General features: G+C 40.5%; 2 protein-coding genes across 3 annotated transcripts; one reads left to right on the top strand and one right to left on the bottom strand.

Moving 5' to 3' along the window:
- Nucleotides 1-640: 640 nt before the first annotated feature.
- On the bottom strand, nt 641-7,104 carry si:busm1-163l24.3 (uncharacterized). Of its 2 annotated transcripts, none has more exons than XM_053337923.1 (6): nt 6,990-7,104; nt 5,860-6,043; nt 5,395-5,498; nt 2,552-5,302; nt 1,302-1,510; nt 641-1,197 (listed from the first exon to the last, which is right to left on the bottom strand). In XM_053337923.1, the coding sequence occupies exons 2-6, from the start codon at nt 6,041-6,043 to the stop codon at nt 1,104-1,106; spliced, it is 3,342 nt and encodes a 1,113-aa protein (XP_053193898.1). In that variant the 5' UTR covers nt 6,990-7,104; the 3' UTR covers nt 641-1,103. The 2 variants fall into 2 exon arrangements, with proteins under 2 accessions (XP_053193898.1, XP_053193899.1); XM_053337924.1 differs by lacking the exon at nt 6,990-7,104 and having other exon boundaries at nt 2,552-2,690; nt 2,814-5,302; nt 5,860-6,092.
- A 1,582-nt stretch (nt 7,105-8,686) lies between these two features.
- phb (prohibitin) lies at nt 8,687-13,008 on the top strand. The gene is made up of 7 exons (XM_053337942.1): nt 8,687-8,753; nt 9,300-9,393; nt 10,781-10,942; nt 11,218-11,360; nt 11,474-11,590; nt 11,697-11,792; nt 11,962-13,008. Exons 2-7 carry the CDS (start codon nt 9,309-9,311, stop codon nt 12,172-12,174), a joined length of 816 nt encoding a protein of 271 aa, XP_053193917.1. The 5' UTR covers nt 8,687-8,753; nt 9,300-9,308; the 3' UTR covers nt 12,175-13,008.
- The last annotated feature ends 1,716 nt before the right edge of the window (nt 13,009-14,724 follow it).

The raw sequence follows: 14,724 nt of genomic DNA, 5'->3' as shown, positions 1-14,724 counted from the left end.
CAGAGATGCTAAGAAAGTACAACCTGACTTGTCATGTACAGTACTAGGATGCATGTTTAGTCAACCAGAAAAAAAAGGCATGTGTGTATGTACAGCTCACCGTCTCTTTCATGTTAGTTTAGTAGTCATGTAGTGGCGTGGTGTGAGGGAGAAAGCCCTTCCAGTCGTATCAAGTTGCCAACTGAAGCCAATCCACTGCCTCCTGTGCCACCTGACTCCCTGTTGTCACCTTCAGCATGGCCTGGTACATTCATGACACACCTTAACCTATCTCTGGGAATGCTTCAGAAACTCACTTCACATCCATTCTGCTACACACTACCCTTTTAGAAGTCAGTCACCACTGGTAATTTTCTACAAGGCATACCCAACAGGTTGATTTCTAAGCTAGATCTCCTCTACTCTGTCCTTCCTTGTGTTGGTTTTTTTCTCCCCTAGTTGCAACAACACTCTTCTCGTCTCTACTTTGTTTTTTAAACCCTTTGAATTGATGCTGCTTCTGTGCTTGACTCTGGGTTTACTGCGTGGTGCCATGTTGTCCACATGGCCTCTAGAGCTTGTAACGCTTCAGTGTGTAATGTTACCATATGCCTTACATGTTTTCCAGGACTAATAAAAAAAGCATAACAAAAAGTCAGGAGATGTGCTTTTTTTATTTCTGTGCCCATACTGAAAATAAAAAAGGAGAAAAGCAAAGACAGATTTCTTTAAATTAATTATTCTGTAGTAAACAATCATTAAAACCATTTGGGACGGTATAAAATGTATACATATATATAAAACTATCCACACTATACAGTATAAAATGCACTCATACAAAATAAAGCTGAAGCTATAAATTGTCAGGAATTACAAAAATAATGAAGATGTTTGTGATTTGTCAGACATTTAGGGAAAATTGAACAACATTGAGGCAAGTTCTATAACAAAAAAAAAACAAAATAGCTGCAATAAGAGCTAAAACTCAATAGACTGGAATTTGTATAAGAATGCTTTTTGCTCTACAAAACAGCATAATCTGGGACGAATCAACAAATACAGTGCAAATGGCATTGCCACAAAAAGATAAAAAGTACAAACTACATAAACTCTCTGACTGTTTCTTATTCTTGAGACTTGGCTGGTGTCTCCTTAATCCCATGTGAGGCCAAGACCTCAGACAAGCGATTCAAGTAAGAGGAATCTGGGTATCCATTCCTGAGAGAGACAAAAAAGAAGACTGTTCATCTCAGATACATGGTCTAGTGTTTGTGACCTTTATTTCTGCAACTCAGTTAGACATTCTTAGTAGCCTCACTCACCCTGATTTGCCTCCTTGTAGGCTGGTCTTGTGTGGGATGCAATCCCAGGTAACCCTGGCCTCTGTCTCTTTGCTGACCACTGTGAAGGTGAGTCCCTGCCTGAAGGCTTTCTTCAGCCTGGGCAAAAGCTTCTTGGTCTTCTCACAGTCAGGAAGGTAGGCTTCATATACGCCTCCATAAAATGGTTTTCCAGGAGAAGGGTCGTCCTCCTGGTACAATGTAAAGTAAAGAACAAAAAAATGAAAAAAATCATTAGATACCATCATGCATAAGCTAAAAGACCCTGCATAGAGGGTGAGAATGTGCTGCAGCCTGTTTTTTTGACATTTGACATTAAATAAGTGCGTTCTGTCTGGTACCATTTCTGGTCATTGTTAACAAAAAAAACTTTCCAGTACACTACAATTCAGAATACTATAACACTATAAAAATAAAAATTATTTTTCATCAAAAAATTATACACATCTTAATTCTATGTCTGCATATATTTGCTGTTTAACAAAGGTCCTGCAGAAAATGTCAACATTCTGTAAAGATGTAAAGCAGATAAAACGTCTATAATCAGTAAAAGTCTGACTTAATACAACAGTGGAACAGGTTTTGATCGCTGTGATCATTCCTTCTGTTCATACTGACCATTAAAAGATCCCCCTGCTAATGTGCTTACAATATAAGTGATGTGGGACAAAATCCACAGCACTCAATGTGAATTGTGAAGTGTGTGTGTTTAAAACTTTATGAGGATGATATGAGGCTACAGCTGTTTGATTTCGACAAAAAAATTGGATATCTTTCACAGCTACGGTCTTTTTAGTAAAGAATACCTTCTTTGTGTCTCAACGGACAGTGTTTTCCTGTTCAGCTGCATTGGACAAAATGTAACAAAACGAAGGAATTCAGCACTAAAGAAAAAAAGACTAACTTTGGAAGATATCTACTTGATTTGGGTCATTTGGATATCTGAAGCCTCTGTAGAAAGCATTTAAATTACATTTTTGCCCAGATGGAGGACTGTGGATTTTTTCCCCCATCAATTATATTGTAAGTGTAGTAAGAAGGGATCTCTTAATGGTCAATATGAACAGGAGGAATGATTACAGCAGCAAATGTGTAAATGTTCACTTGGGGACTTGACTATTGTTTTGACAAACCTGAAAAACTGTGAACCTATCCTTTATTACACATTTCAGTATATTCTGTAAAAAGTCTCAGATACATCAGTGACAATGCATATAAAATAATCATCTCACCCCTTGGATGCCATCAGGAATTCGGTAAGTGATCTTGATAGCAAAAGTCTTGTTGTGACCTGGTACAATGATATTTAGTTTAGAGTAGCTCATTTGGCCCTGGATGCCTCGGGGTGTCGGCTCTTTCCCATCACAAACTCTGCAATGGATATGCACAGTGTCCAGGCACTTAAAGCACATAGCAACACCACAATCGGTTCTTGTCATTGACACCCCCCTCTCCCCACACACACAGATGGGCCCCAGGTCCGCTTGACCTAACCTGGACTCCTCTGGGGTGTCCTGGATCTCTCCTTGTTTGGTTGTCTCTTTCTCCTGAAGGCCCATTTCTTTATCAACATGAGTTGATGTTGATCCAACACCATTTACACGTCTTGCGCTTGCATCATTTCCTTTTGTTGTCAGGTTGGCAAATGTCTCAATCTTTTGTCCATCCAACTCCACAGTGCCTGCCATTTTAACTTTCTCCTTAATGACAGGATCTTTCCCCACTAATGGTTGCCTAAAAGATCCATTAAGAAGCTCGGTCTCATAAAAGTCACCCCTAAAGTTTGTTCTCCCTTCCTGACTTCTACTGTTTTCAAAATCATTGCCTGTTTGGTTCTCTAGTGTAACCTGAGCATTACTATGACCCTGCAGACTAGTACTCTGGTCCTCATGTGTGGACGGATTCAAGATGGATGTAGAGAAGCTAGACAAGTCTTGTAGTTCAGGTATTTGGCCCAAATCTCCAGAAAATACCTCCCGCAGTGAAGCACCTACCTGAGAACACAATTGCTTTGGGCCCAAAAGAAATATGCTATTGCTTAAAGTCTGGATAGTTACCTTCCTGAACCGGTTACGCACCTCAGTACAACAAACCTGTAAAGTTTCATCTGCTGGGTCAGCCACACCTAGGTCTGACAAGTGTATCTCCTGCACAGAGAAGTCTGCATGGACCGTGTCAATCAGCTTCTGTAAACCTATCTGACATGAGCTTACTTTGGAGGAAACTGCCCCTCTTATGATGATAGTCAAATCCCTGCTACTTTGTGGGCCACTCTCTTTTATCTGGACATCAGAAGTCAGGTCTTCCACTCGCATGTTGTAGGCCTCCTTTATGTGATGCCACAGGAGAGTGAAAACTGTAATCTCTGCTTTATAGACGTCTTGCTTGTCCCTCCCTTTTTGGTTACTGAAGCTAGAAGACCTGCCCCTGACTCTCACACTGGACTTGCCCGAGTCATCTTGATACTTCTGACCCTTACCTTCAGCTTTATGCTCAGGCATTCCCGAAAAACTGCTGGATCGCTTTAACGTGGACCCATACCCAACAGGCGGGAGTGTAGTACTTCCTGACAGACTGGGCTGAGTTGTGCCAAGGGCTGTTGCACTCTTGGGTCGAGTATCCATTAAATTTGAGTTCAAGGAGGTTTTACTCTGCATAGAAGCAGATGAATGCAAAGCATCTCCACTCTTAAACAAGATGTCACCTCCAGTGTTTTGAGCTACTGCACTAGAGACTCTTTCACCATCAATCCCTGTGGTTTCTGACAGAACATCATGCCCTAACATTGGGCCAGGGCGTGTTTGTCTACTGGGTGATGAGAACCCCCGTACAGTGAAGTCCCCTGGTCGACTCCCTAATACAGACAGCCCTGAATCCTTAAACCGTGCGGCAAGTTTATACCTTCTGGCTCCTTCATCTCTCCTCTCATTCTCCTCTGACTGCAGCATTTGATCTATCCTAACATCCAACGGTCCTGCAGGGGACAAAGAAAATCTCTCCTCAACACCAGGAGTTGATGAACCTGAATCATAAGAGGGATATTTAAGAAGACTGGCTACATCTTCTTTTTTACCTCTCTCTTCATGGCCGTGGTCCAGGAGAAAAAAATGCTTAGCCTCCGACACATCATTGCTGCTCCCAATAATATAGACATTACTCTCATCTTCATTCAGAAGAAGCTTGGGAAGTCTGACACTTAATTTCTCAATAGCCCTTCGCAGGCCTCCCTTGGGAGACAAGATATTCTTAGATAGCTGAGCTCGGCAGATCTTGGTCTCATTCTCCTGGTAAAACTTACTTATTGCCCTGCTTGCCAACTTCAAACGCTCTTTCTCTTGACCATCCTCCCCTACTGCTGATGCAACCTGCAGATACAGAGTAGTCAAGCCCTGATTTGTCACATCCACCACCTCAACACCATGCTGACTAAGGATATGCTGGTATTCCTTCCTACAGCATTTCTGCAAATACTGGAACATGTCTGCATCCAGAATTAGTGAGTGGTCCTCTGACTCTGACATGGTCGGATGCCCAGGCAGCTGCAGAGCTCTACATTGCAGCTGCCCTGTATCATCCCAGTCATATCCATCAGGTGCAAGGTCTCTATGTGAGCTTGAGCTGCGCTTGTCAGAAGGCCTGCCAATGTTAGCTTTCTCTCTTTGTTCTCTTTGCTTAGTTGGTGTCCTGCTGGAATATTCTGGCTCCGAAGTATGATGCTTTTGCACTGTATGAGTAGACTTGGGGGCACTGGTAGCGGGTTGAGCTGAGTCTTTATGTTCTGCTGATTGTGAACCTCCAGACTGTGCGAGCAGTTCTGCCAAGGCAGCCTGGACTTTGCAATAGGCGCCCTGCACAGTGCACAATGTCTTAGTAACATTGTAGTTTATCTGGATATCAGGGTGGTTCCTATGTAGGCCTGTCAATGCTATTATTCCTCCTGAAAGTTGGCTGTAGTCTACAGTCGCTGACAAACTTACGATGACCTATGATAATAAAAGAAGAGAGACAATAAACACCCTTGGATTTTATATTCAATATTTGTTGAGAAATTTTCCAGCATTATAGTTAAATATACCTTGTCTGGGTCCAGGCTCTCGTGATGCTCAGTTACAATGAGTTCATACTTCTTCCCATCCACTTCCAGAATGTGCCAGCTATGTTGAATAACTCTCTGTGCCACTGTGTGAGAGGGGTCACCAGAGGGAAATCAATCTCAGCCTGTGAAGCATCCTGACTAAGCACTTTTACCACTGGCCACTTCATTGACTTGCATGCCAAAATTCCAGCTCTGTAAATCACTGGTGACAGCCGACATAGCGCAATACCTAACTAATACTCTGAAAATCATTACAATTAAATTTGGGGGTCTTTAGAGTGAGTTAATTAAGCATTCATTGTCGTATTGTGAGAACTTGGTGTTCATATAGTTAATATAATAATGCATTGTTTTCTTACCAACATGTCTCTTATATAGAATAAATTAAGTAGTCAGAAAAAGGTTTTGTATGCGCAGACATGCGCACATCCTGAATTTACTAACCTTCACTGTCCTCAAAGGTGATGAGGGCAGAGTCAGGTGTTGCCTCATCAATGGCAACAGAGTCAATTTCCCCTCCTCCATTCTTAGTTCTCAGGAAGTGGATAAATAGTTTGTCTCTCAACCTGTCATCCTCAATGTCTGTAGGCAGACCACTCACCCTCACAGTCCTGCCCAGCTCTGCCATCTGCTGGGAAAAACAAAACCATTGCTGTGAAGAAGAACCTCACAGTGACTGCAGGACAGCAACACAAAAATTACTCTGTCGAAACGATGAGCATGTGCATCAACATGATGATGACAAAAAAAACAAAAACACAACACCTCTTTGTGAAAGCTGTTAATGTTAGTATCAGGCAACCATTCAAAGACCCCACCCTTGCAAATGGGAAGAGGGACATATTTTATCATCTACCACCCTCTATTGGAGGTTACCAGGACAGTACATCAACATACCCAAAAACTTCCATTTCAGCTGCCATTACATATTAGGCTTTTTATTCCAAGTCTGAGCAAAGATTTCACATTTATTAGGTGTCCCTCAAGCTCCTCTTAACTGATTTCTTTAAAATAATTACTGGCTAAGACAATGACAGGCTATGACATTTGACCTTAAAACTATAAATACTGAGAGATTCGCTCTGTATTATCATATGCAATCTGTTTCCTGCTTTTACAGCAAATCACACTAGGTTATGTAGAACTAAGGTCACAGTTAACGCCCCTTACCCCCTCCCCCGCCATAATTTGCTGCAGTCTTTATGGCAAATAATTGACAAAACCTTAAAAAGCCTAAACTATATTTTTATTAACTGGATGTTAATGTGGATGAACACACACGACTTGCATTTGAAGTGGTTATCAAGCTTCTACACTTTTCTGGCCTAACTTGCAACCAACCTGCAAAAATATAAGCAAAATGTGAATGTTAACAGGATGTCAAAATGTATCATTCGAAGCGAGTGAGAAAGCCACATTACAGAGTGCAGTGTCGAGGAAGTGAAAACATCAGACACGTATAACCTGACAATCTGCCCACCGCTCTATCGACGGATCTTGTGTTTGGGTCAGGAGCTGTTACTATCTGTCACAAAATATGTTGAATATTTTCAAGATTTGCAATGATTACTGACCTTACAAAGGTTTCACGGTAGCTTCAATGTTGCAATCTTTCCAGGTTCGCCACACTATGCAAACCATAGAAGAGAGAAAAGTGAAACTATGACTTTGGTTTCGTTTGTTGTATCCTCGACAGGGGGCGACCAAGAGCCGGTTTCACAGATTACATGTGTGCAGATTCCTCGGATGGTTTCCATGCTGTTGTGTTTCTCACAGAATAAAAACAAGCTGTTGGCATGGATCAAGCCTTCCCACAGTTTATTAAATCACCAAGCATCTGGTATTTGACGGCCAAAATCGAGCCAAATCAATCAAAGCTGACCAATATCCAGTGCTATGAAGCAGCCTAATTTACTCATGTGGGCCTCTGTAGTAAAATTAGGAGTTATATGGGACGCTATACTTCTTATTCACTACATTTCAGAGAGAAATATTCTGCTTTTTTCTGACAACTAGTGCACTGGTTCAGATTAAGATTTATGTCAATAAAATCATGGCCCTAAAATACAAGGCCTTAAATATTCTACCACTAGTAGACCACTTACAATAATAATAAAGCAGACTTTTAATGTTTAGCAGTTCCACCAAACAGAGATTACCCTATGAACTTTTTAAATTGCATCATTTAATAATTAAATATTGTTCAAGGCCCAGTATTCTGCAAAACAATCAAAGATTAGAGAAATGTAAAAGAAAAAAAAGAGTAGTGTAGCTTCATTTTGTCTACTTTGCTATCCCACTAAACATCTCATGACCCCTTATATTGTGGCTCGGAACCACAGGACTAAGCTACCTAACTGTATATTAGTTAAAACTATAGCTCCATCTTGAATTTCATTAAGGGTCTACTTAAATCAGTCCAAGGGAAGTGATAGAGAATGGTTTATTTGACCTATCTTGACCTTATAAAAGTCTAATATGCTACAGTCAGTCTGTGAAAGACACAGACTAATTTATCTGCCCAAGAACAATTTTCCAGTAAGATGCATTTAATTACAGCCTCTGGAACTGAAGAGTGTTAAGATCAGATACAGTAGTGTTATTTTCTGTGGGGATGCTGACATCCAAAAATGTAATTGTTCCCTTCACATAGTTAGTTTACATGCATAGACACAAGCGCTAAGAGTTTCTAATAGGTACGTTTCCTATGCCAAAAAAGCCCCTTTAAATTTAACTGAGAGAAAAGAGTTCAGTTTAAACGCTACACTGCAGCTACACAATGTTTTGACGTTATTATGACTTCAGGATTTAAGATAAGATGTATCTTTATTGATGCCCCTTGGGAGAAATTCATTGGCACAGCAGTATAGTGGGGGGAAAAGTGTCAATGTATGGGTGAAAGTGATAAAAATAAATAAAATGAAATAAAATACAATATACAGTAAACAATATCTGTGTAAATAAAAATGCAATAAACAAATGTGCAATATGCAAAGGTGCCTACATGTGTGCAATGCTTCTGGGGTTTACATAATAAGGAAAGCATCAGTCTTTTTATAGTGGGAGCGGGAGGTACTGGGAGTTGCAGAATATAGATTGTGGATTTGACCATTTTAATCAATTTATGTGCGACTGAGTGAAGGTGGACTCTATAAACACTGGGTGTCAGTAATGCATCATCGCAATAAAAGCAACAGAACCGTAGAAGAAGAGGCATGTCCTTTCTGTCCAATCAGAAGCTGCGTTGCAACAAGGAGCACGCATGCGCAGTGAAGCAGATATTTCATGTGTTGTACGTCGTGTCCGGTGGAGGTCACAGACATCTGAGCATAACTGAGGTGAGTTACAACACACAGCGTGCTCCTAACACTGCAAAACTTACCTGTTTAGTTAAACCTTTGTATACCCGTCATTACACGGCGGATTTGAGAGGTAATTCTTACGTGCATACTTAAATAAGGTTTTATCACGTGTGTTGAGTAGAGCGGACATGGGCAGGTCGATTAGCCAGAGATAACATGCGTAATGTTGCAGCTGCCCGGCGTGCTATTCAAACGCGAGCTTTACTACCGTTTAGTGCATCTTAAATATTCTGTATGTTGTGTTTTATGTTTTATAGCTCGTAGCCACACAGCTTGGTTTAGTTGGCTAAGCCCTCCAGCTGTGTCAGTCCTCAACTAGCTCCATAAGCTAATTTTCTGCTAGCTAGCAAGCTAACACCTTCAGCCTTGGCATCCCTCCCTCCAAGGCCAAAGCCAACTGTCACTGCAAGGGGGAGATTTATAACCTGGGTTTTTCAAGGACTGTCACATTTCGCACATTTCGCAGTGCTAATGTTAGTGACGTGTACTAATAGTTTCTTGCATAATTGTCCTTGCCTGTAGATTGCTGTCATGGCCAAGTTGTTTGAGTCTATTGGGAAGCTGGGGCTGGCCCTGGCCATCGGTGGAGGTGTTGTGAACTCTGCGCTGTTCAATGGTGAGTGTTGATCAGTAGCATAAGCATAAATCACAGTACATGGATTAAGTTTTTTTTGTACCTTTCTTGTCTTCTGACCACTCCAAGTGCTTTACATATCAATTTTCACCCACTCATGCACACATTCGAACTCATGATGGCAGAGGTTGTCATGTAAGGTGCCAACCTGCTCATCAAGAGATCTAATCTAATACTAATTCTCACATACACCAATAGCACAGCCTTCAAGAGCAATTTTGGGATCAGTAATCTTGCCCAAGGACACTTTGTCATGCAGACTGGAGGAGCTGCAATTTAAACTGTAGATCTTTAGGTGGGCACAGAGGAAATGTGGTGGCCTAGCCTTTCCAAGATCAGTTATACTTAATAGTTCTAAAACACATGTTAACCAAAATAGGCCATTAAAACTATACTTGCCTGAATGCCCCACAGTTTAATCATACTAGCCTTATACATCACCAGAGGTAATGTTACAGACACCAAGACAAACATCAATCGCATCATATAGCTTGACTTTGCAGCCACATATTAACCCAGCTGAGAGCAACAGCATCATTTAGTGTGTGAATAGAGGTACAATGGCACCAACATGCTTAGTATCATTAAAATGGCACATGAACATAGTTTGGTATTATTGGTATTATGATGGCCACATAAACCACACACACACACACACACACACACACACATTATTTCATAATAGTCCCAACGCTTCAGTCAGTTCTCTTTCAAAGGACAGCAGGGACAAAGAGTCCAGTCTGTATGTCATCTTTGATCCCAGCCACATATGTGTTGTTACTACTTAGTCTGAGTTAAACATGATAGCTTCATGGCCTTTTTTGTGATGACTGTTTTGTTTGCCATGCTTTTTATCATAACATACATGAAAAGCAGCAGCTAGTGGGCATCTGTCTTTCTGTGCAGCTGCACAGGCTGTAAACTGGGTGACAGGCTGCTAACAATCTGGCATTGGTGAAATGCACGCCACCCTACACAAATCTTATGGGAGGAGTTAAAACCATTTTGTTTTCATGTGTTCTCCTGCAGAGGGTTGTATAATAAAAAGTGTTTTCCTCGTCTTACTTAATAATAAAATGCTCACCTCAGGCAATGTCAACATTTACATTCAATATTTCCACAGACTGTGTCGCTTTGCTCTTCTCCTCTTCCTGCTGTGGCAGTAATAGAAACATTGCTATTAAAAGGTGGTTTTGCCCTGGGGAAAAATTATATTATTCTGGACACTGTAAACATTTGTGAGGTCAGAATATACAACCCAGGGTTTTTTTTTTAGTTTATTGATAGTTGTTCAGCTTTAAACAATACAAACTGTACTCTGTATAAATAAAACTTTTGGTTTTGAGCCTAACTATTGTTCTTCCCACAGTTGATGCAGGGCACCGGGCGGTAATATTTGACAGGTTCCGAGGAGTTCAAGAAGCAGTCGTTGGAGAGGGAACCCACTTCCTCATTCCTTGGGTTCAGAAACCTATCGTCTTTGATTGCCGCTCCCGTCCACGTAATGTGCCCGTCATCACAGGCAGCAAAGGTACATCAATTATCACATTAACTGCTGTTATGCTGTCCTCTGCTTTGGCTCATACATGCTCTGTGTTCCTCTAAACTCAGTAGGCTGTATATGTTTAAATATGTGACCAGCCTCCTTCCAAAGTCATCTTTCCTCTATTAGTAGAAAATATAATAACTGACACAGCTAACGACCAAATGTAACGATACACAGAAAGGTTTAGACTATGAAAAAACAGTATTCTCCTTCACTTATTTATGTGCAGTATGAGTAACTCTAAACCATTCACCCCGCAGATCTGCAGAATGTAAACATCACATTGCGTATCCTCTTTCGGCCTGTGAGCGGCCAGCTCCCCCGCATCTTCACCAGTATTGGAGAGGATTATGATGAGAGGGTGTTACCATCTATCACCACAGAGGTCTTGAAGGCTGTAGTGGTGAGTATCAGTCAAAAAGAGGAATTACTAATGAACAGGTCATATGTTTGGTTAAGTAAGATGACAAGCCTCTCTTGTATAAACTATCGTGTGTGTGTGTGGGTCTCTCACAGGCTCGGTTTGATGCTGGTGAGCTCATCACCCAGAGAGAGCTCGTGTCTCGGCAGGTCAGTGAGGACCTTACAGAAAGAGCCTCCACCTTCGGCCTTATCTTGGATGATGTTTCACTGGTATGAAGCTGCTGGCAAAACTTTATGCATCAGTTATTTGTTTAATACTGTAAGTTGTTTTGGTTTGATTTTGACTGTGGAAAATAATTAAAATGTGTTCTTTCAGACACACTTGACCTTTGGCAAGGAATTTACGGAGGCTGTTGAAATGAAGCAGGTGGCCCAGCAGGAGGCTGAGAGGGCCCGATTCGTTGTGGAAAAGGTAATAGTTTTAACACACAGGTTGTCCCTATAATGCTTGCATTTAAAAACTTTGTATGGTTAAAATTTGCAAGGTTGAAACACAGTAACTGTGTTTAGCCGCTAATAAAAATGTCATTAAAATGAATAAAGCAGCTAATAAAATGTCCTTAAAATTTGTCCTCTGAAAGGCAGAGCAACAGAAGCAAGCTGCCATCATCTCTGCAGAGGGAGATTCCCAGGCTGCCTTGCTTATTGCAAACTCCCTGATGGAAGCTGGTGATGGTCTGGTAGAGTTACGTAAGCTGGAGGCAGCCGAGGACATCGCTTTCCAGCTGTCCCGCTCCCGCAACGTCACTTACCTGCCCCCAGGGCAGGGCACATTGCTCCAGTTGCCCCAGTGATAGCATCTCATATCCACCCCACTCTGTCACCATCAGCCATTACATGGGCCATGGAGAGGGTGGTTGAAAGATTCATGATAGAAACTGTCCCAACTTCATACACATTCCTCCCACTCTATCTCTAACCAAATCTGGACTTGTCTCTGCTGATAGTAGCACTGTGGGAGACAGAGTGAGAGGTCTGCAATGGATACAACTATGAAGTCCACCTATGTGTAAGGAAGTGGAGAGGTTAATCACTATATAGTACAAAACAAATGTTTATATATAGTTATATAAATAATATAAGCACTTGTTTTGGAAAGAATTGACTGCAGTAAAATTGTCTTTAGATTAACCTCTGCCACATAGTTTCAGATTCAGAGCACTTCATATGTGGAAAGCAACAGCGTGATTTTTACATCCAAGAAATATCGTTATTCCTTTAAAGAAAAGATAATTAATTCAGAATGATGTTATTGCTCTGTTATTGTTGTGCTGGACAGTTTCATTAAATCGTATAATCTTATTCAAATGTGTAATGAAAGGCTGTCCTTCTGATTCACTCTTGAAGATATAACTGACAATACAAGGCTTATTCATTTGACTCTAATCTTTGTGCACATACTTGCTAGAGGGTGTAACTTTCTGGAATATATCTGCTTTATGGCAAATATTACTGTCATGAATATATTATTGCCACCCCCAATCAATTGGAACGCAATGTGCCTGTGAGATAGTAGAGGATGATCTTCATTCTTTACAGTTGTCATTGTGTCTTTAGCGTAGTTGGAGAACATGTAAGCCCCGTAATTCAGAAATGGATCAACTCAACAATAAAACTGTCTTTCTACCTCCCAGTGGTCATGCTTGTTGTTCAAATCTTCAGAGGTGAATATACAGCTTTTCGTGTAATCATAACTGTTACCACAGGAGGGTGCTTCATAATTACATCTTTTTGATAAAGTAAGCAGACAGTGCCATTATTCAGTGTTGATTACTAGATTGTTCAGATATTTCAAGGAGTATTTATTTTTATTTTTTTTATCTGTAATTGGTAGGTTTTTTTTAAACTACAGTAATACTTTTAAGGAGGAAGAATGAACCTTTATACAACCAAAGATGAGCTCGTGAAATGCAGAAGGAAATCTCATGTACTATATGCAGCCACTTGGTAGCACGTGTTTTTTCTAATAATTGCTTTTTCCGATTTCACACTACCCTATGTATCAGTTTTGGAGGAAACCGCAGATACAAAGATCATAGTTTAAGAAAACCTTAATTTTAGAAGAAGGGATAGTTCAGTTTATCACTACATTACAGATTTCAGGTGTTCATAGCCATCATCTATTAATGTATTGTCGAGGATGTCTTCTTTCATTTGAAAAATATAAAAATATGCAATTTGTTCACTTCCCTGAGAGCACATAAAACAATGGGAAATATTAAAAATAATTAAATGTGACACTTCGAGTGTCCAGATAAAAGAAAAACTCAACCTCATAATGTTATGAACTCACAGGAACCCTCAGATCATGGGGGGGGGGGGGGGGGGGGGGGGGGGGGGGGGGGGTCTATCAAGTTGTCTCAGCTAAACACTGAGCATGAGGAAGCAGCTTGTAGTTACGCTGTACAACCCTGCCTGTTACTGTAATCAGCTTCCTGAAAATATAAGATAGGCCCCATCTGTAGACTGATTTAAAACCACACTAAAAAAACAACCCTGCTCTCCAAACTCTTTGACTACCAACTGTGACCTCAATACAGTAACTTCAAGCACTTTTATTTGAATGTTGTATGTGTTTACAATTGTGTTCTAATTTATATCGTGTTTTTACGTGTGTCTACATAGATTCAATATTAATATGCAAATCTTCTTAATATATTAATTAGATTGTTCTAATAACGTGTGCCTCAAAGCAGTTGGGGGGGGGGGTGCTTTTCAGCCATCAGACTGCACAACAGCACAGCTCTCAGTACCTCCGACTAAAAAAAGACTGTCCTTACTATGTAAATCCCAGAAATATTGAACACATTCATAACCTCAGGAACTTCTGCATATTGCACATGTATATATTGCAGAGTTATTTACACAGAGTTTGTTTACTATATTTCATTTTATTTCACCACTGTCACCCTTACACTGCTACTTGTTTCCCACTATACTACTGTGTCAATTTGAATTTCTCCCAAGAGGATCAATAAAGATACATCTAATTGCTCTCTCTCTCAGAAACAGAAGCATTTTTATTGGCCAAGTAAGTTTACACATACGAGGAATTTAGTTTAGTGTCTCCAAATGTGCTCAGACAATCTTCAGAAATATACACAAGAAATAACCAGCCTATATACAAGTGAAACTGTTTCTGTGTAACGTAAACAGGATGCTAAAAGTAAAGAGTGCAAGACGTGATGAGTAATTTAAGGGTAAAAAAATAAGGTTAACCCTCTCTACATATGCCTACAGTAGGTGGATATGTTGTTATGTGGTTATGTACTTTGAATTGCCCTGGTATGAAATTTCCTGTATAAATAAAATTGAGATCCTTTGAGCCTTTGAGATCAAGAGTA

This window comes from Scomber japonicus, chromosome 18, assembly GCF_027409825.1.
Source record: "Scomber japonicus isolate fScoJap1 chromosome 18, fScoJap1.pri, whole genome shotgun sequence".
In the NCBI taxonomy this organism is placed as follows: Eukaryota; Metazoa; Chordata; class Actinopteri; order Scombriformes; family Scombridae; genus Scomber; species Scomber japonicus.
This window is presented reverse-complemented; position numbering and strand designations above follow the sequence as displayed.

Bases quoted from the DNA above. Each gene is read 5' to 3' on its own strand.
- si:busm1-163l24.3 (XM_053337923.1), bottom strand. From the start codon at position 6,043: ATGGCAGAGCTGGGCAGGACTGTGAGGGTGAGTGGTCTGCCTACAGAC. The intron at 5,303-5,394 runs GTATATTTAACT...TTATTATCATAG, and splicing joins AGAGCCTGGACCCAGACAAG to GTCATCGTAAGTTTGTCAGC. The intron at 1,198-1,301 runs GTGAGTGAGGCT...TGTCTCTCTCAG, and splicing joins CTACAAGGAGGCAAATCAGG to GAATGGATACCCAGATTCCT.
- phb (XM_053337942.1), top strand. From the start codon at position 9,309: ATGGCCAAGTTGTTTGAGTCTATTGGGAAGCTGGGGCTGGCCCTGGCC. The intron at 11,591-11,696 runs GTATGAAGCTGC...GTGTTCTTTCAG, and splicing joins TCTTGGATGATGTTTCACTG to ACACACTTGACCTTTGGCAA. The intron at 11,793-11,961 runs GTAATAGTTTTA...GTCCTCTGAAAG, and splicing joins CCCGATTCGTTGTGGAAAAG to GCAGAGCAACAGAAGCAAGC.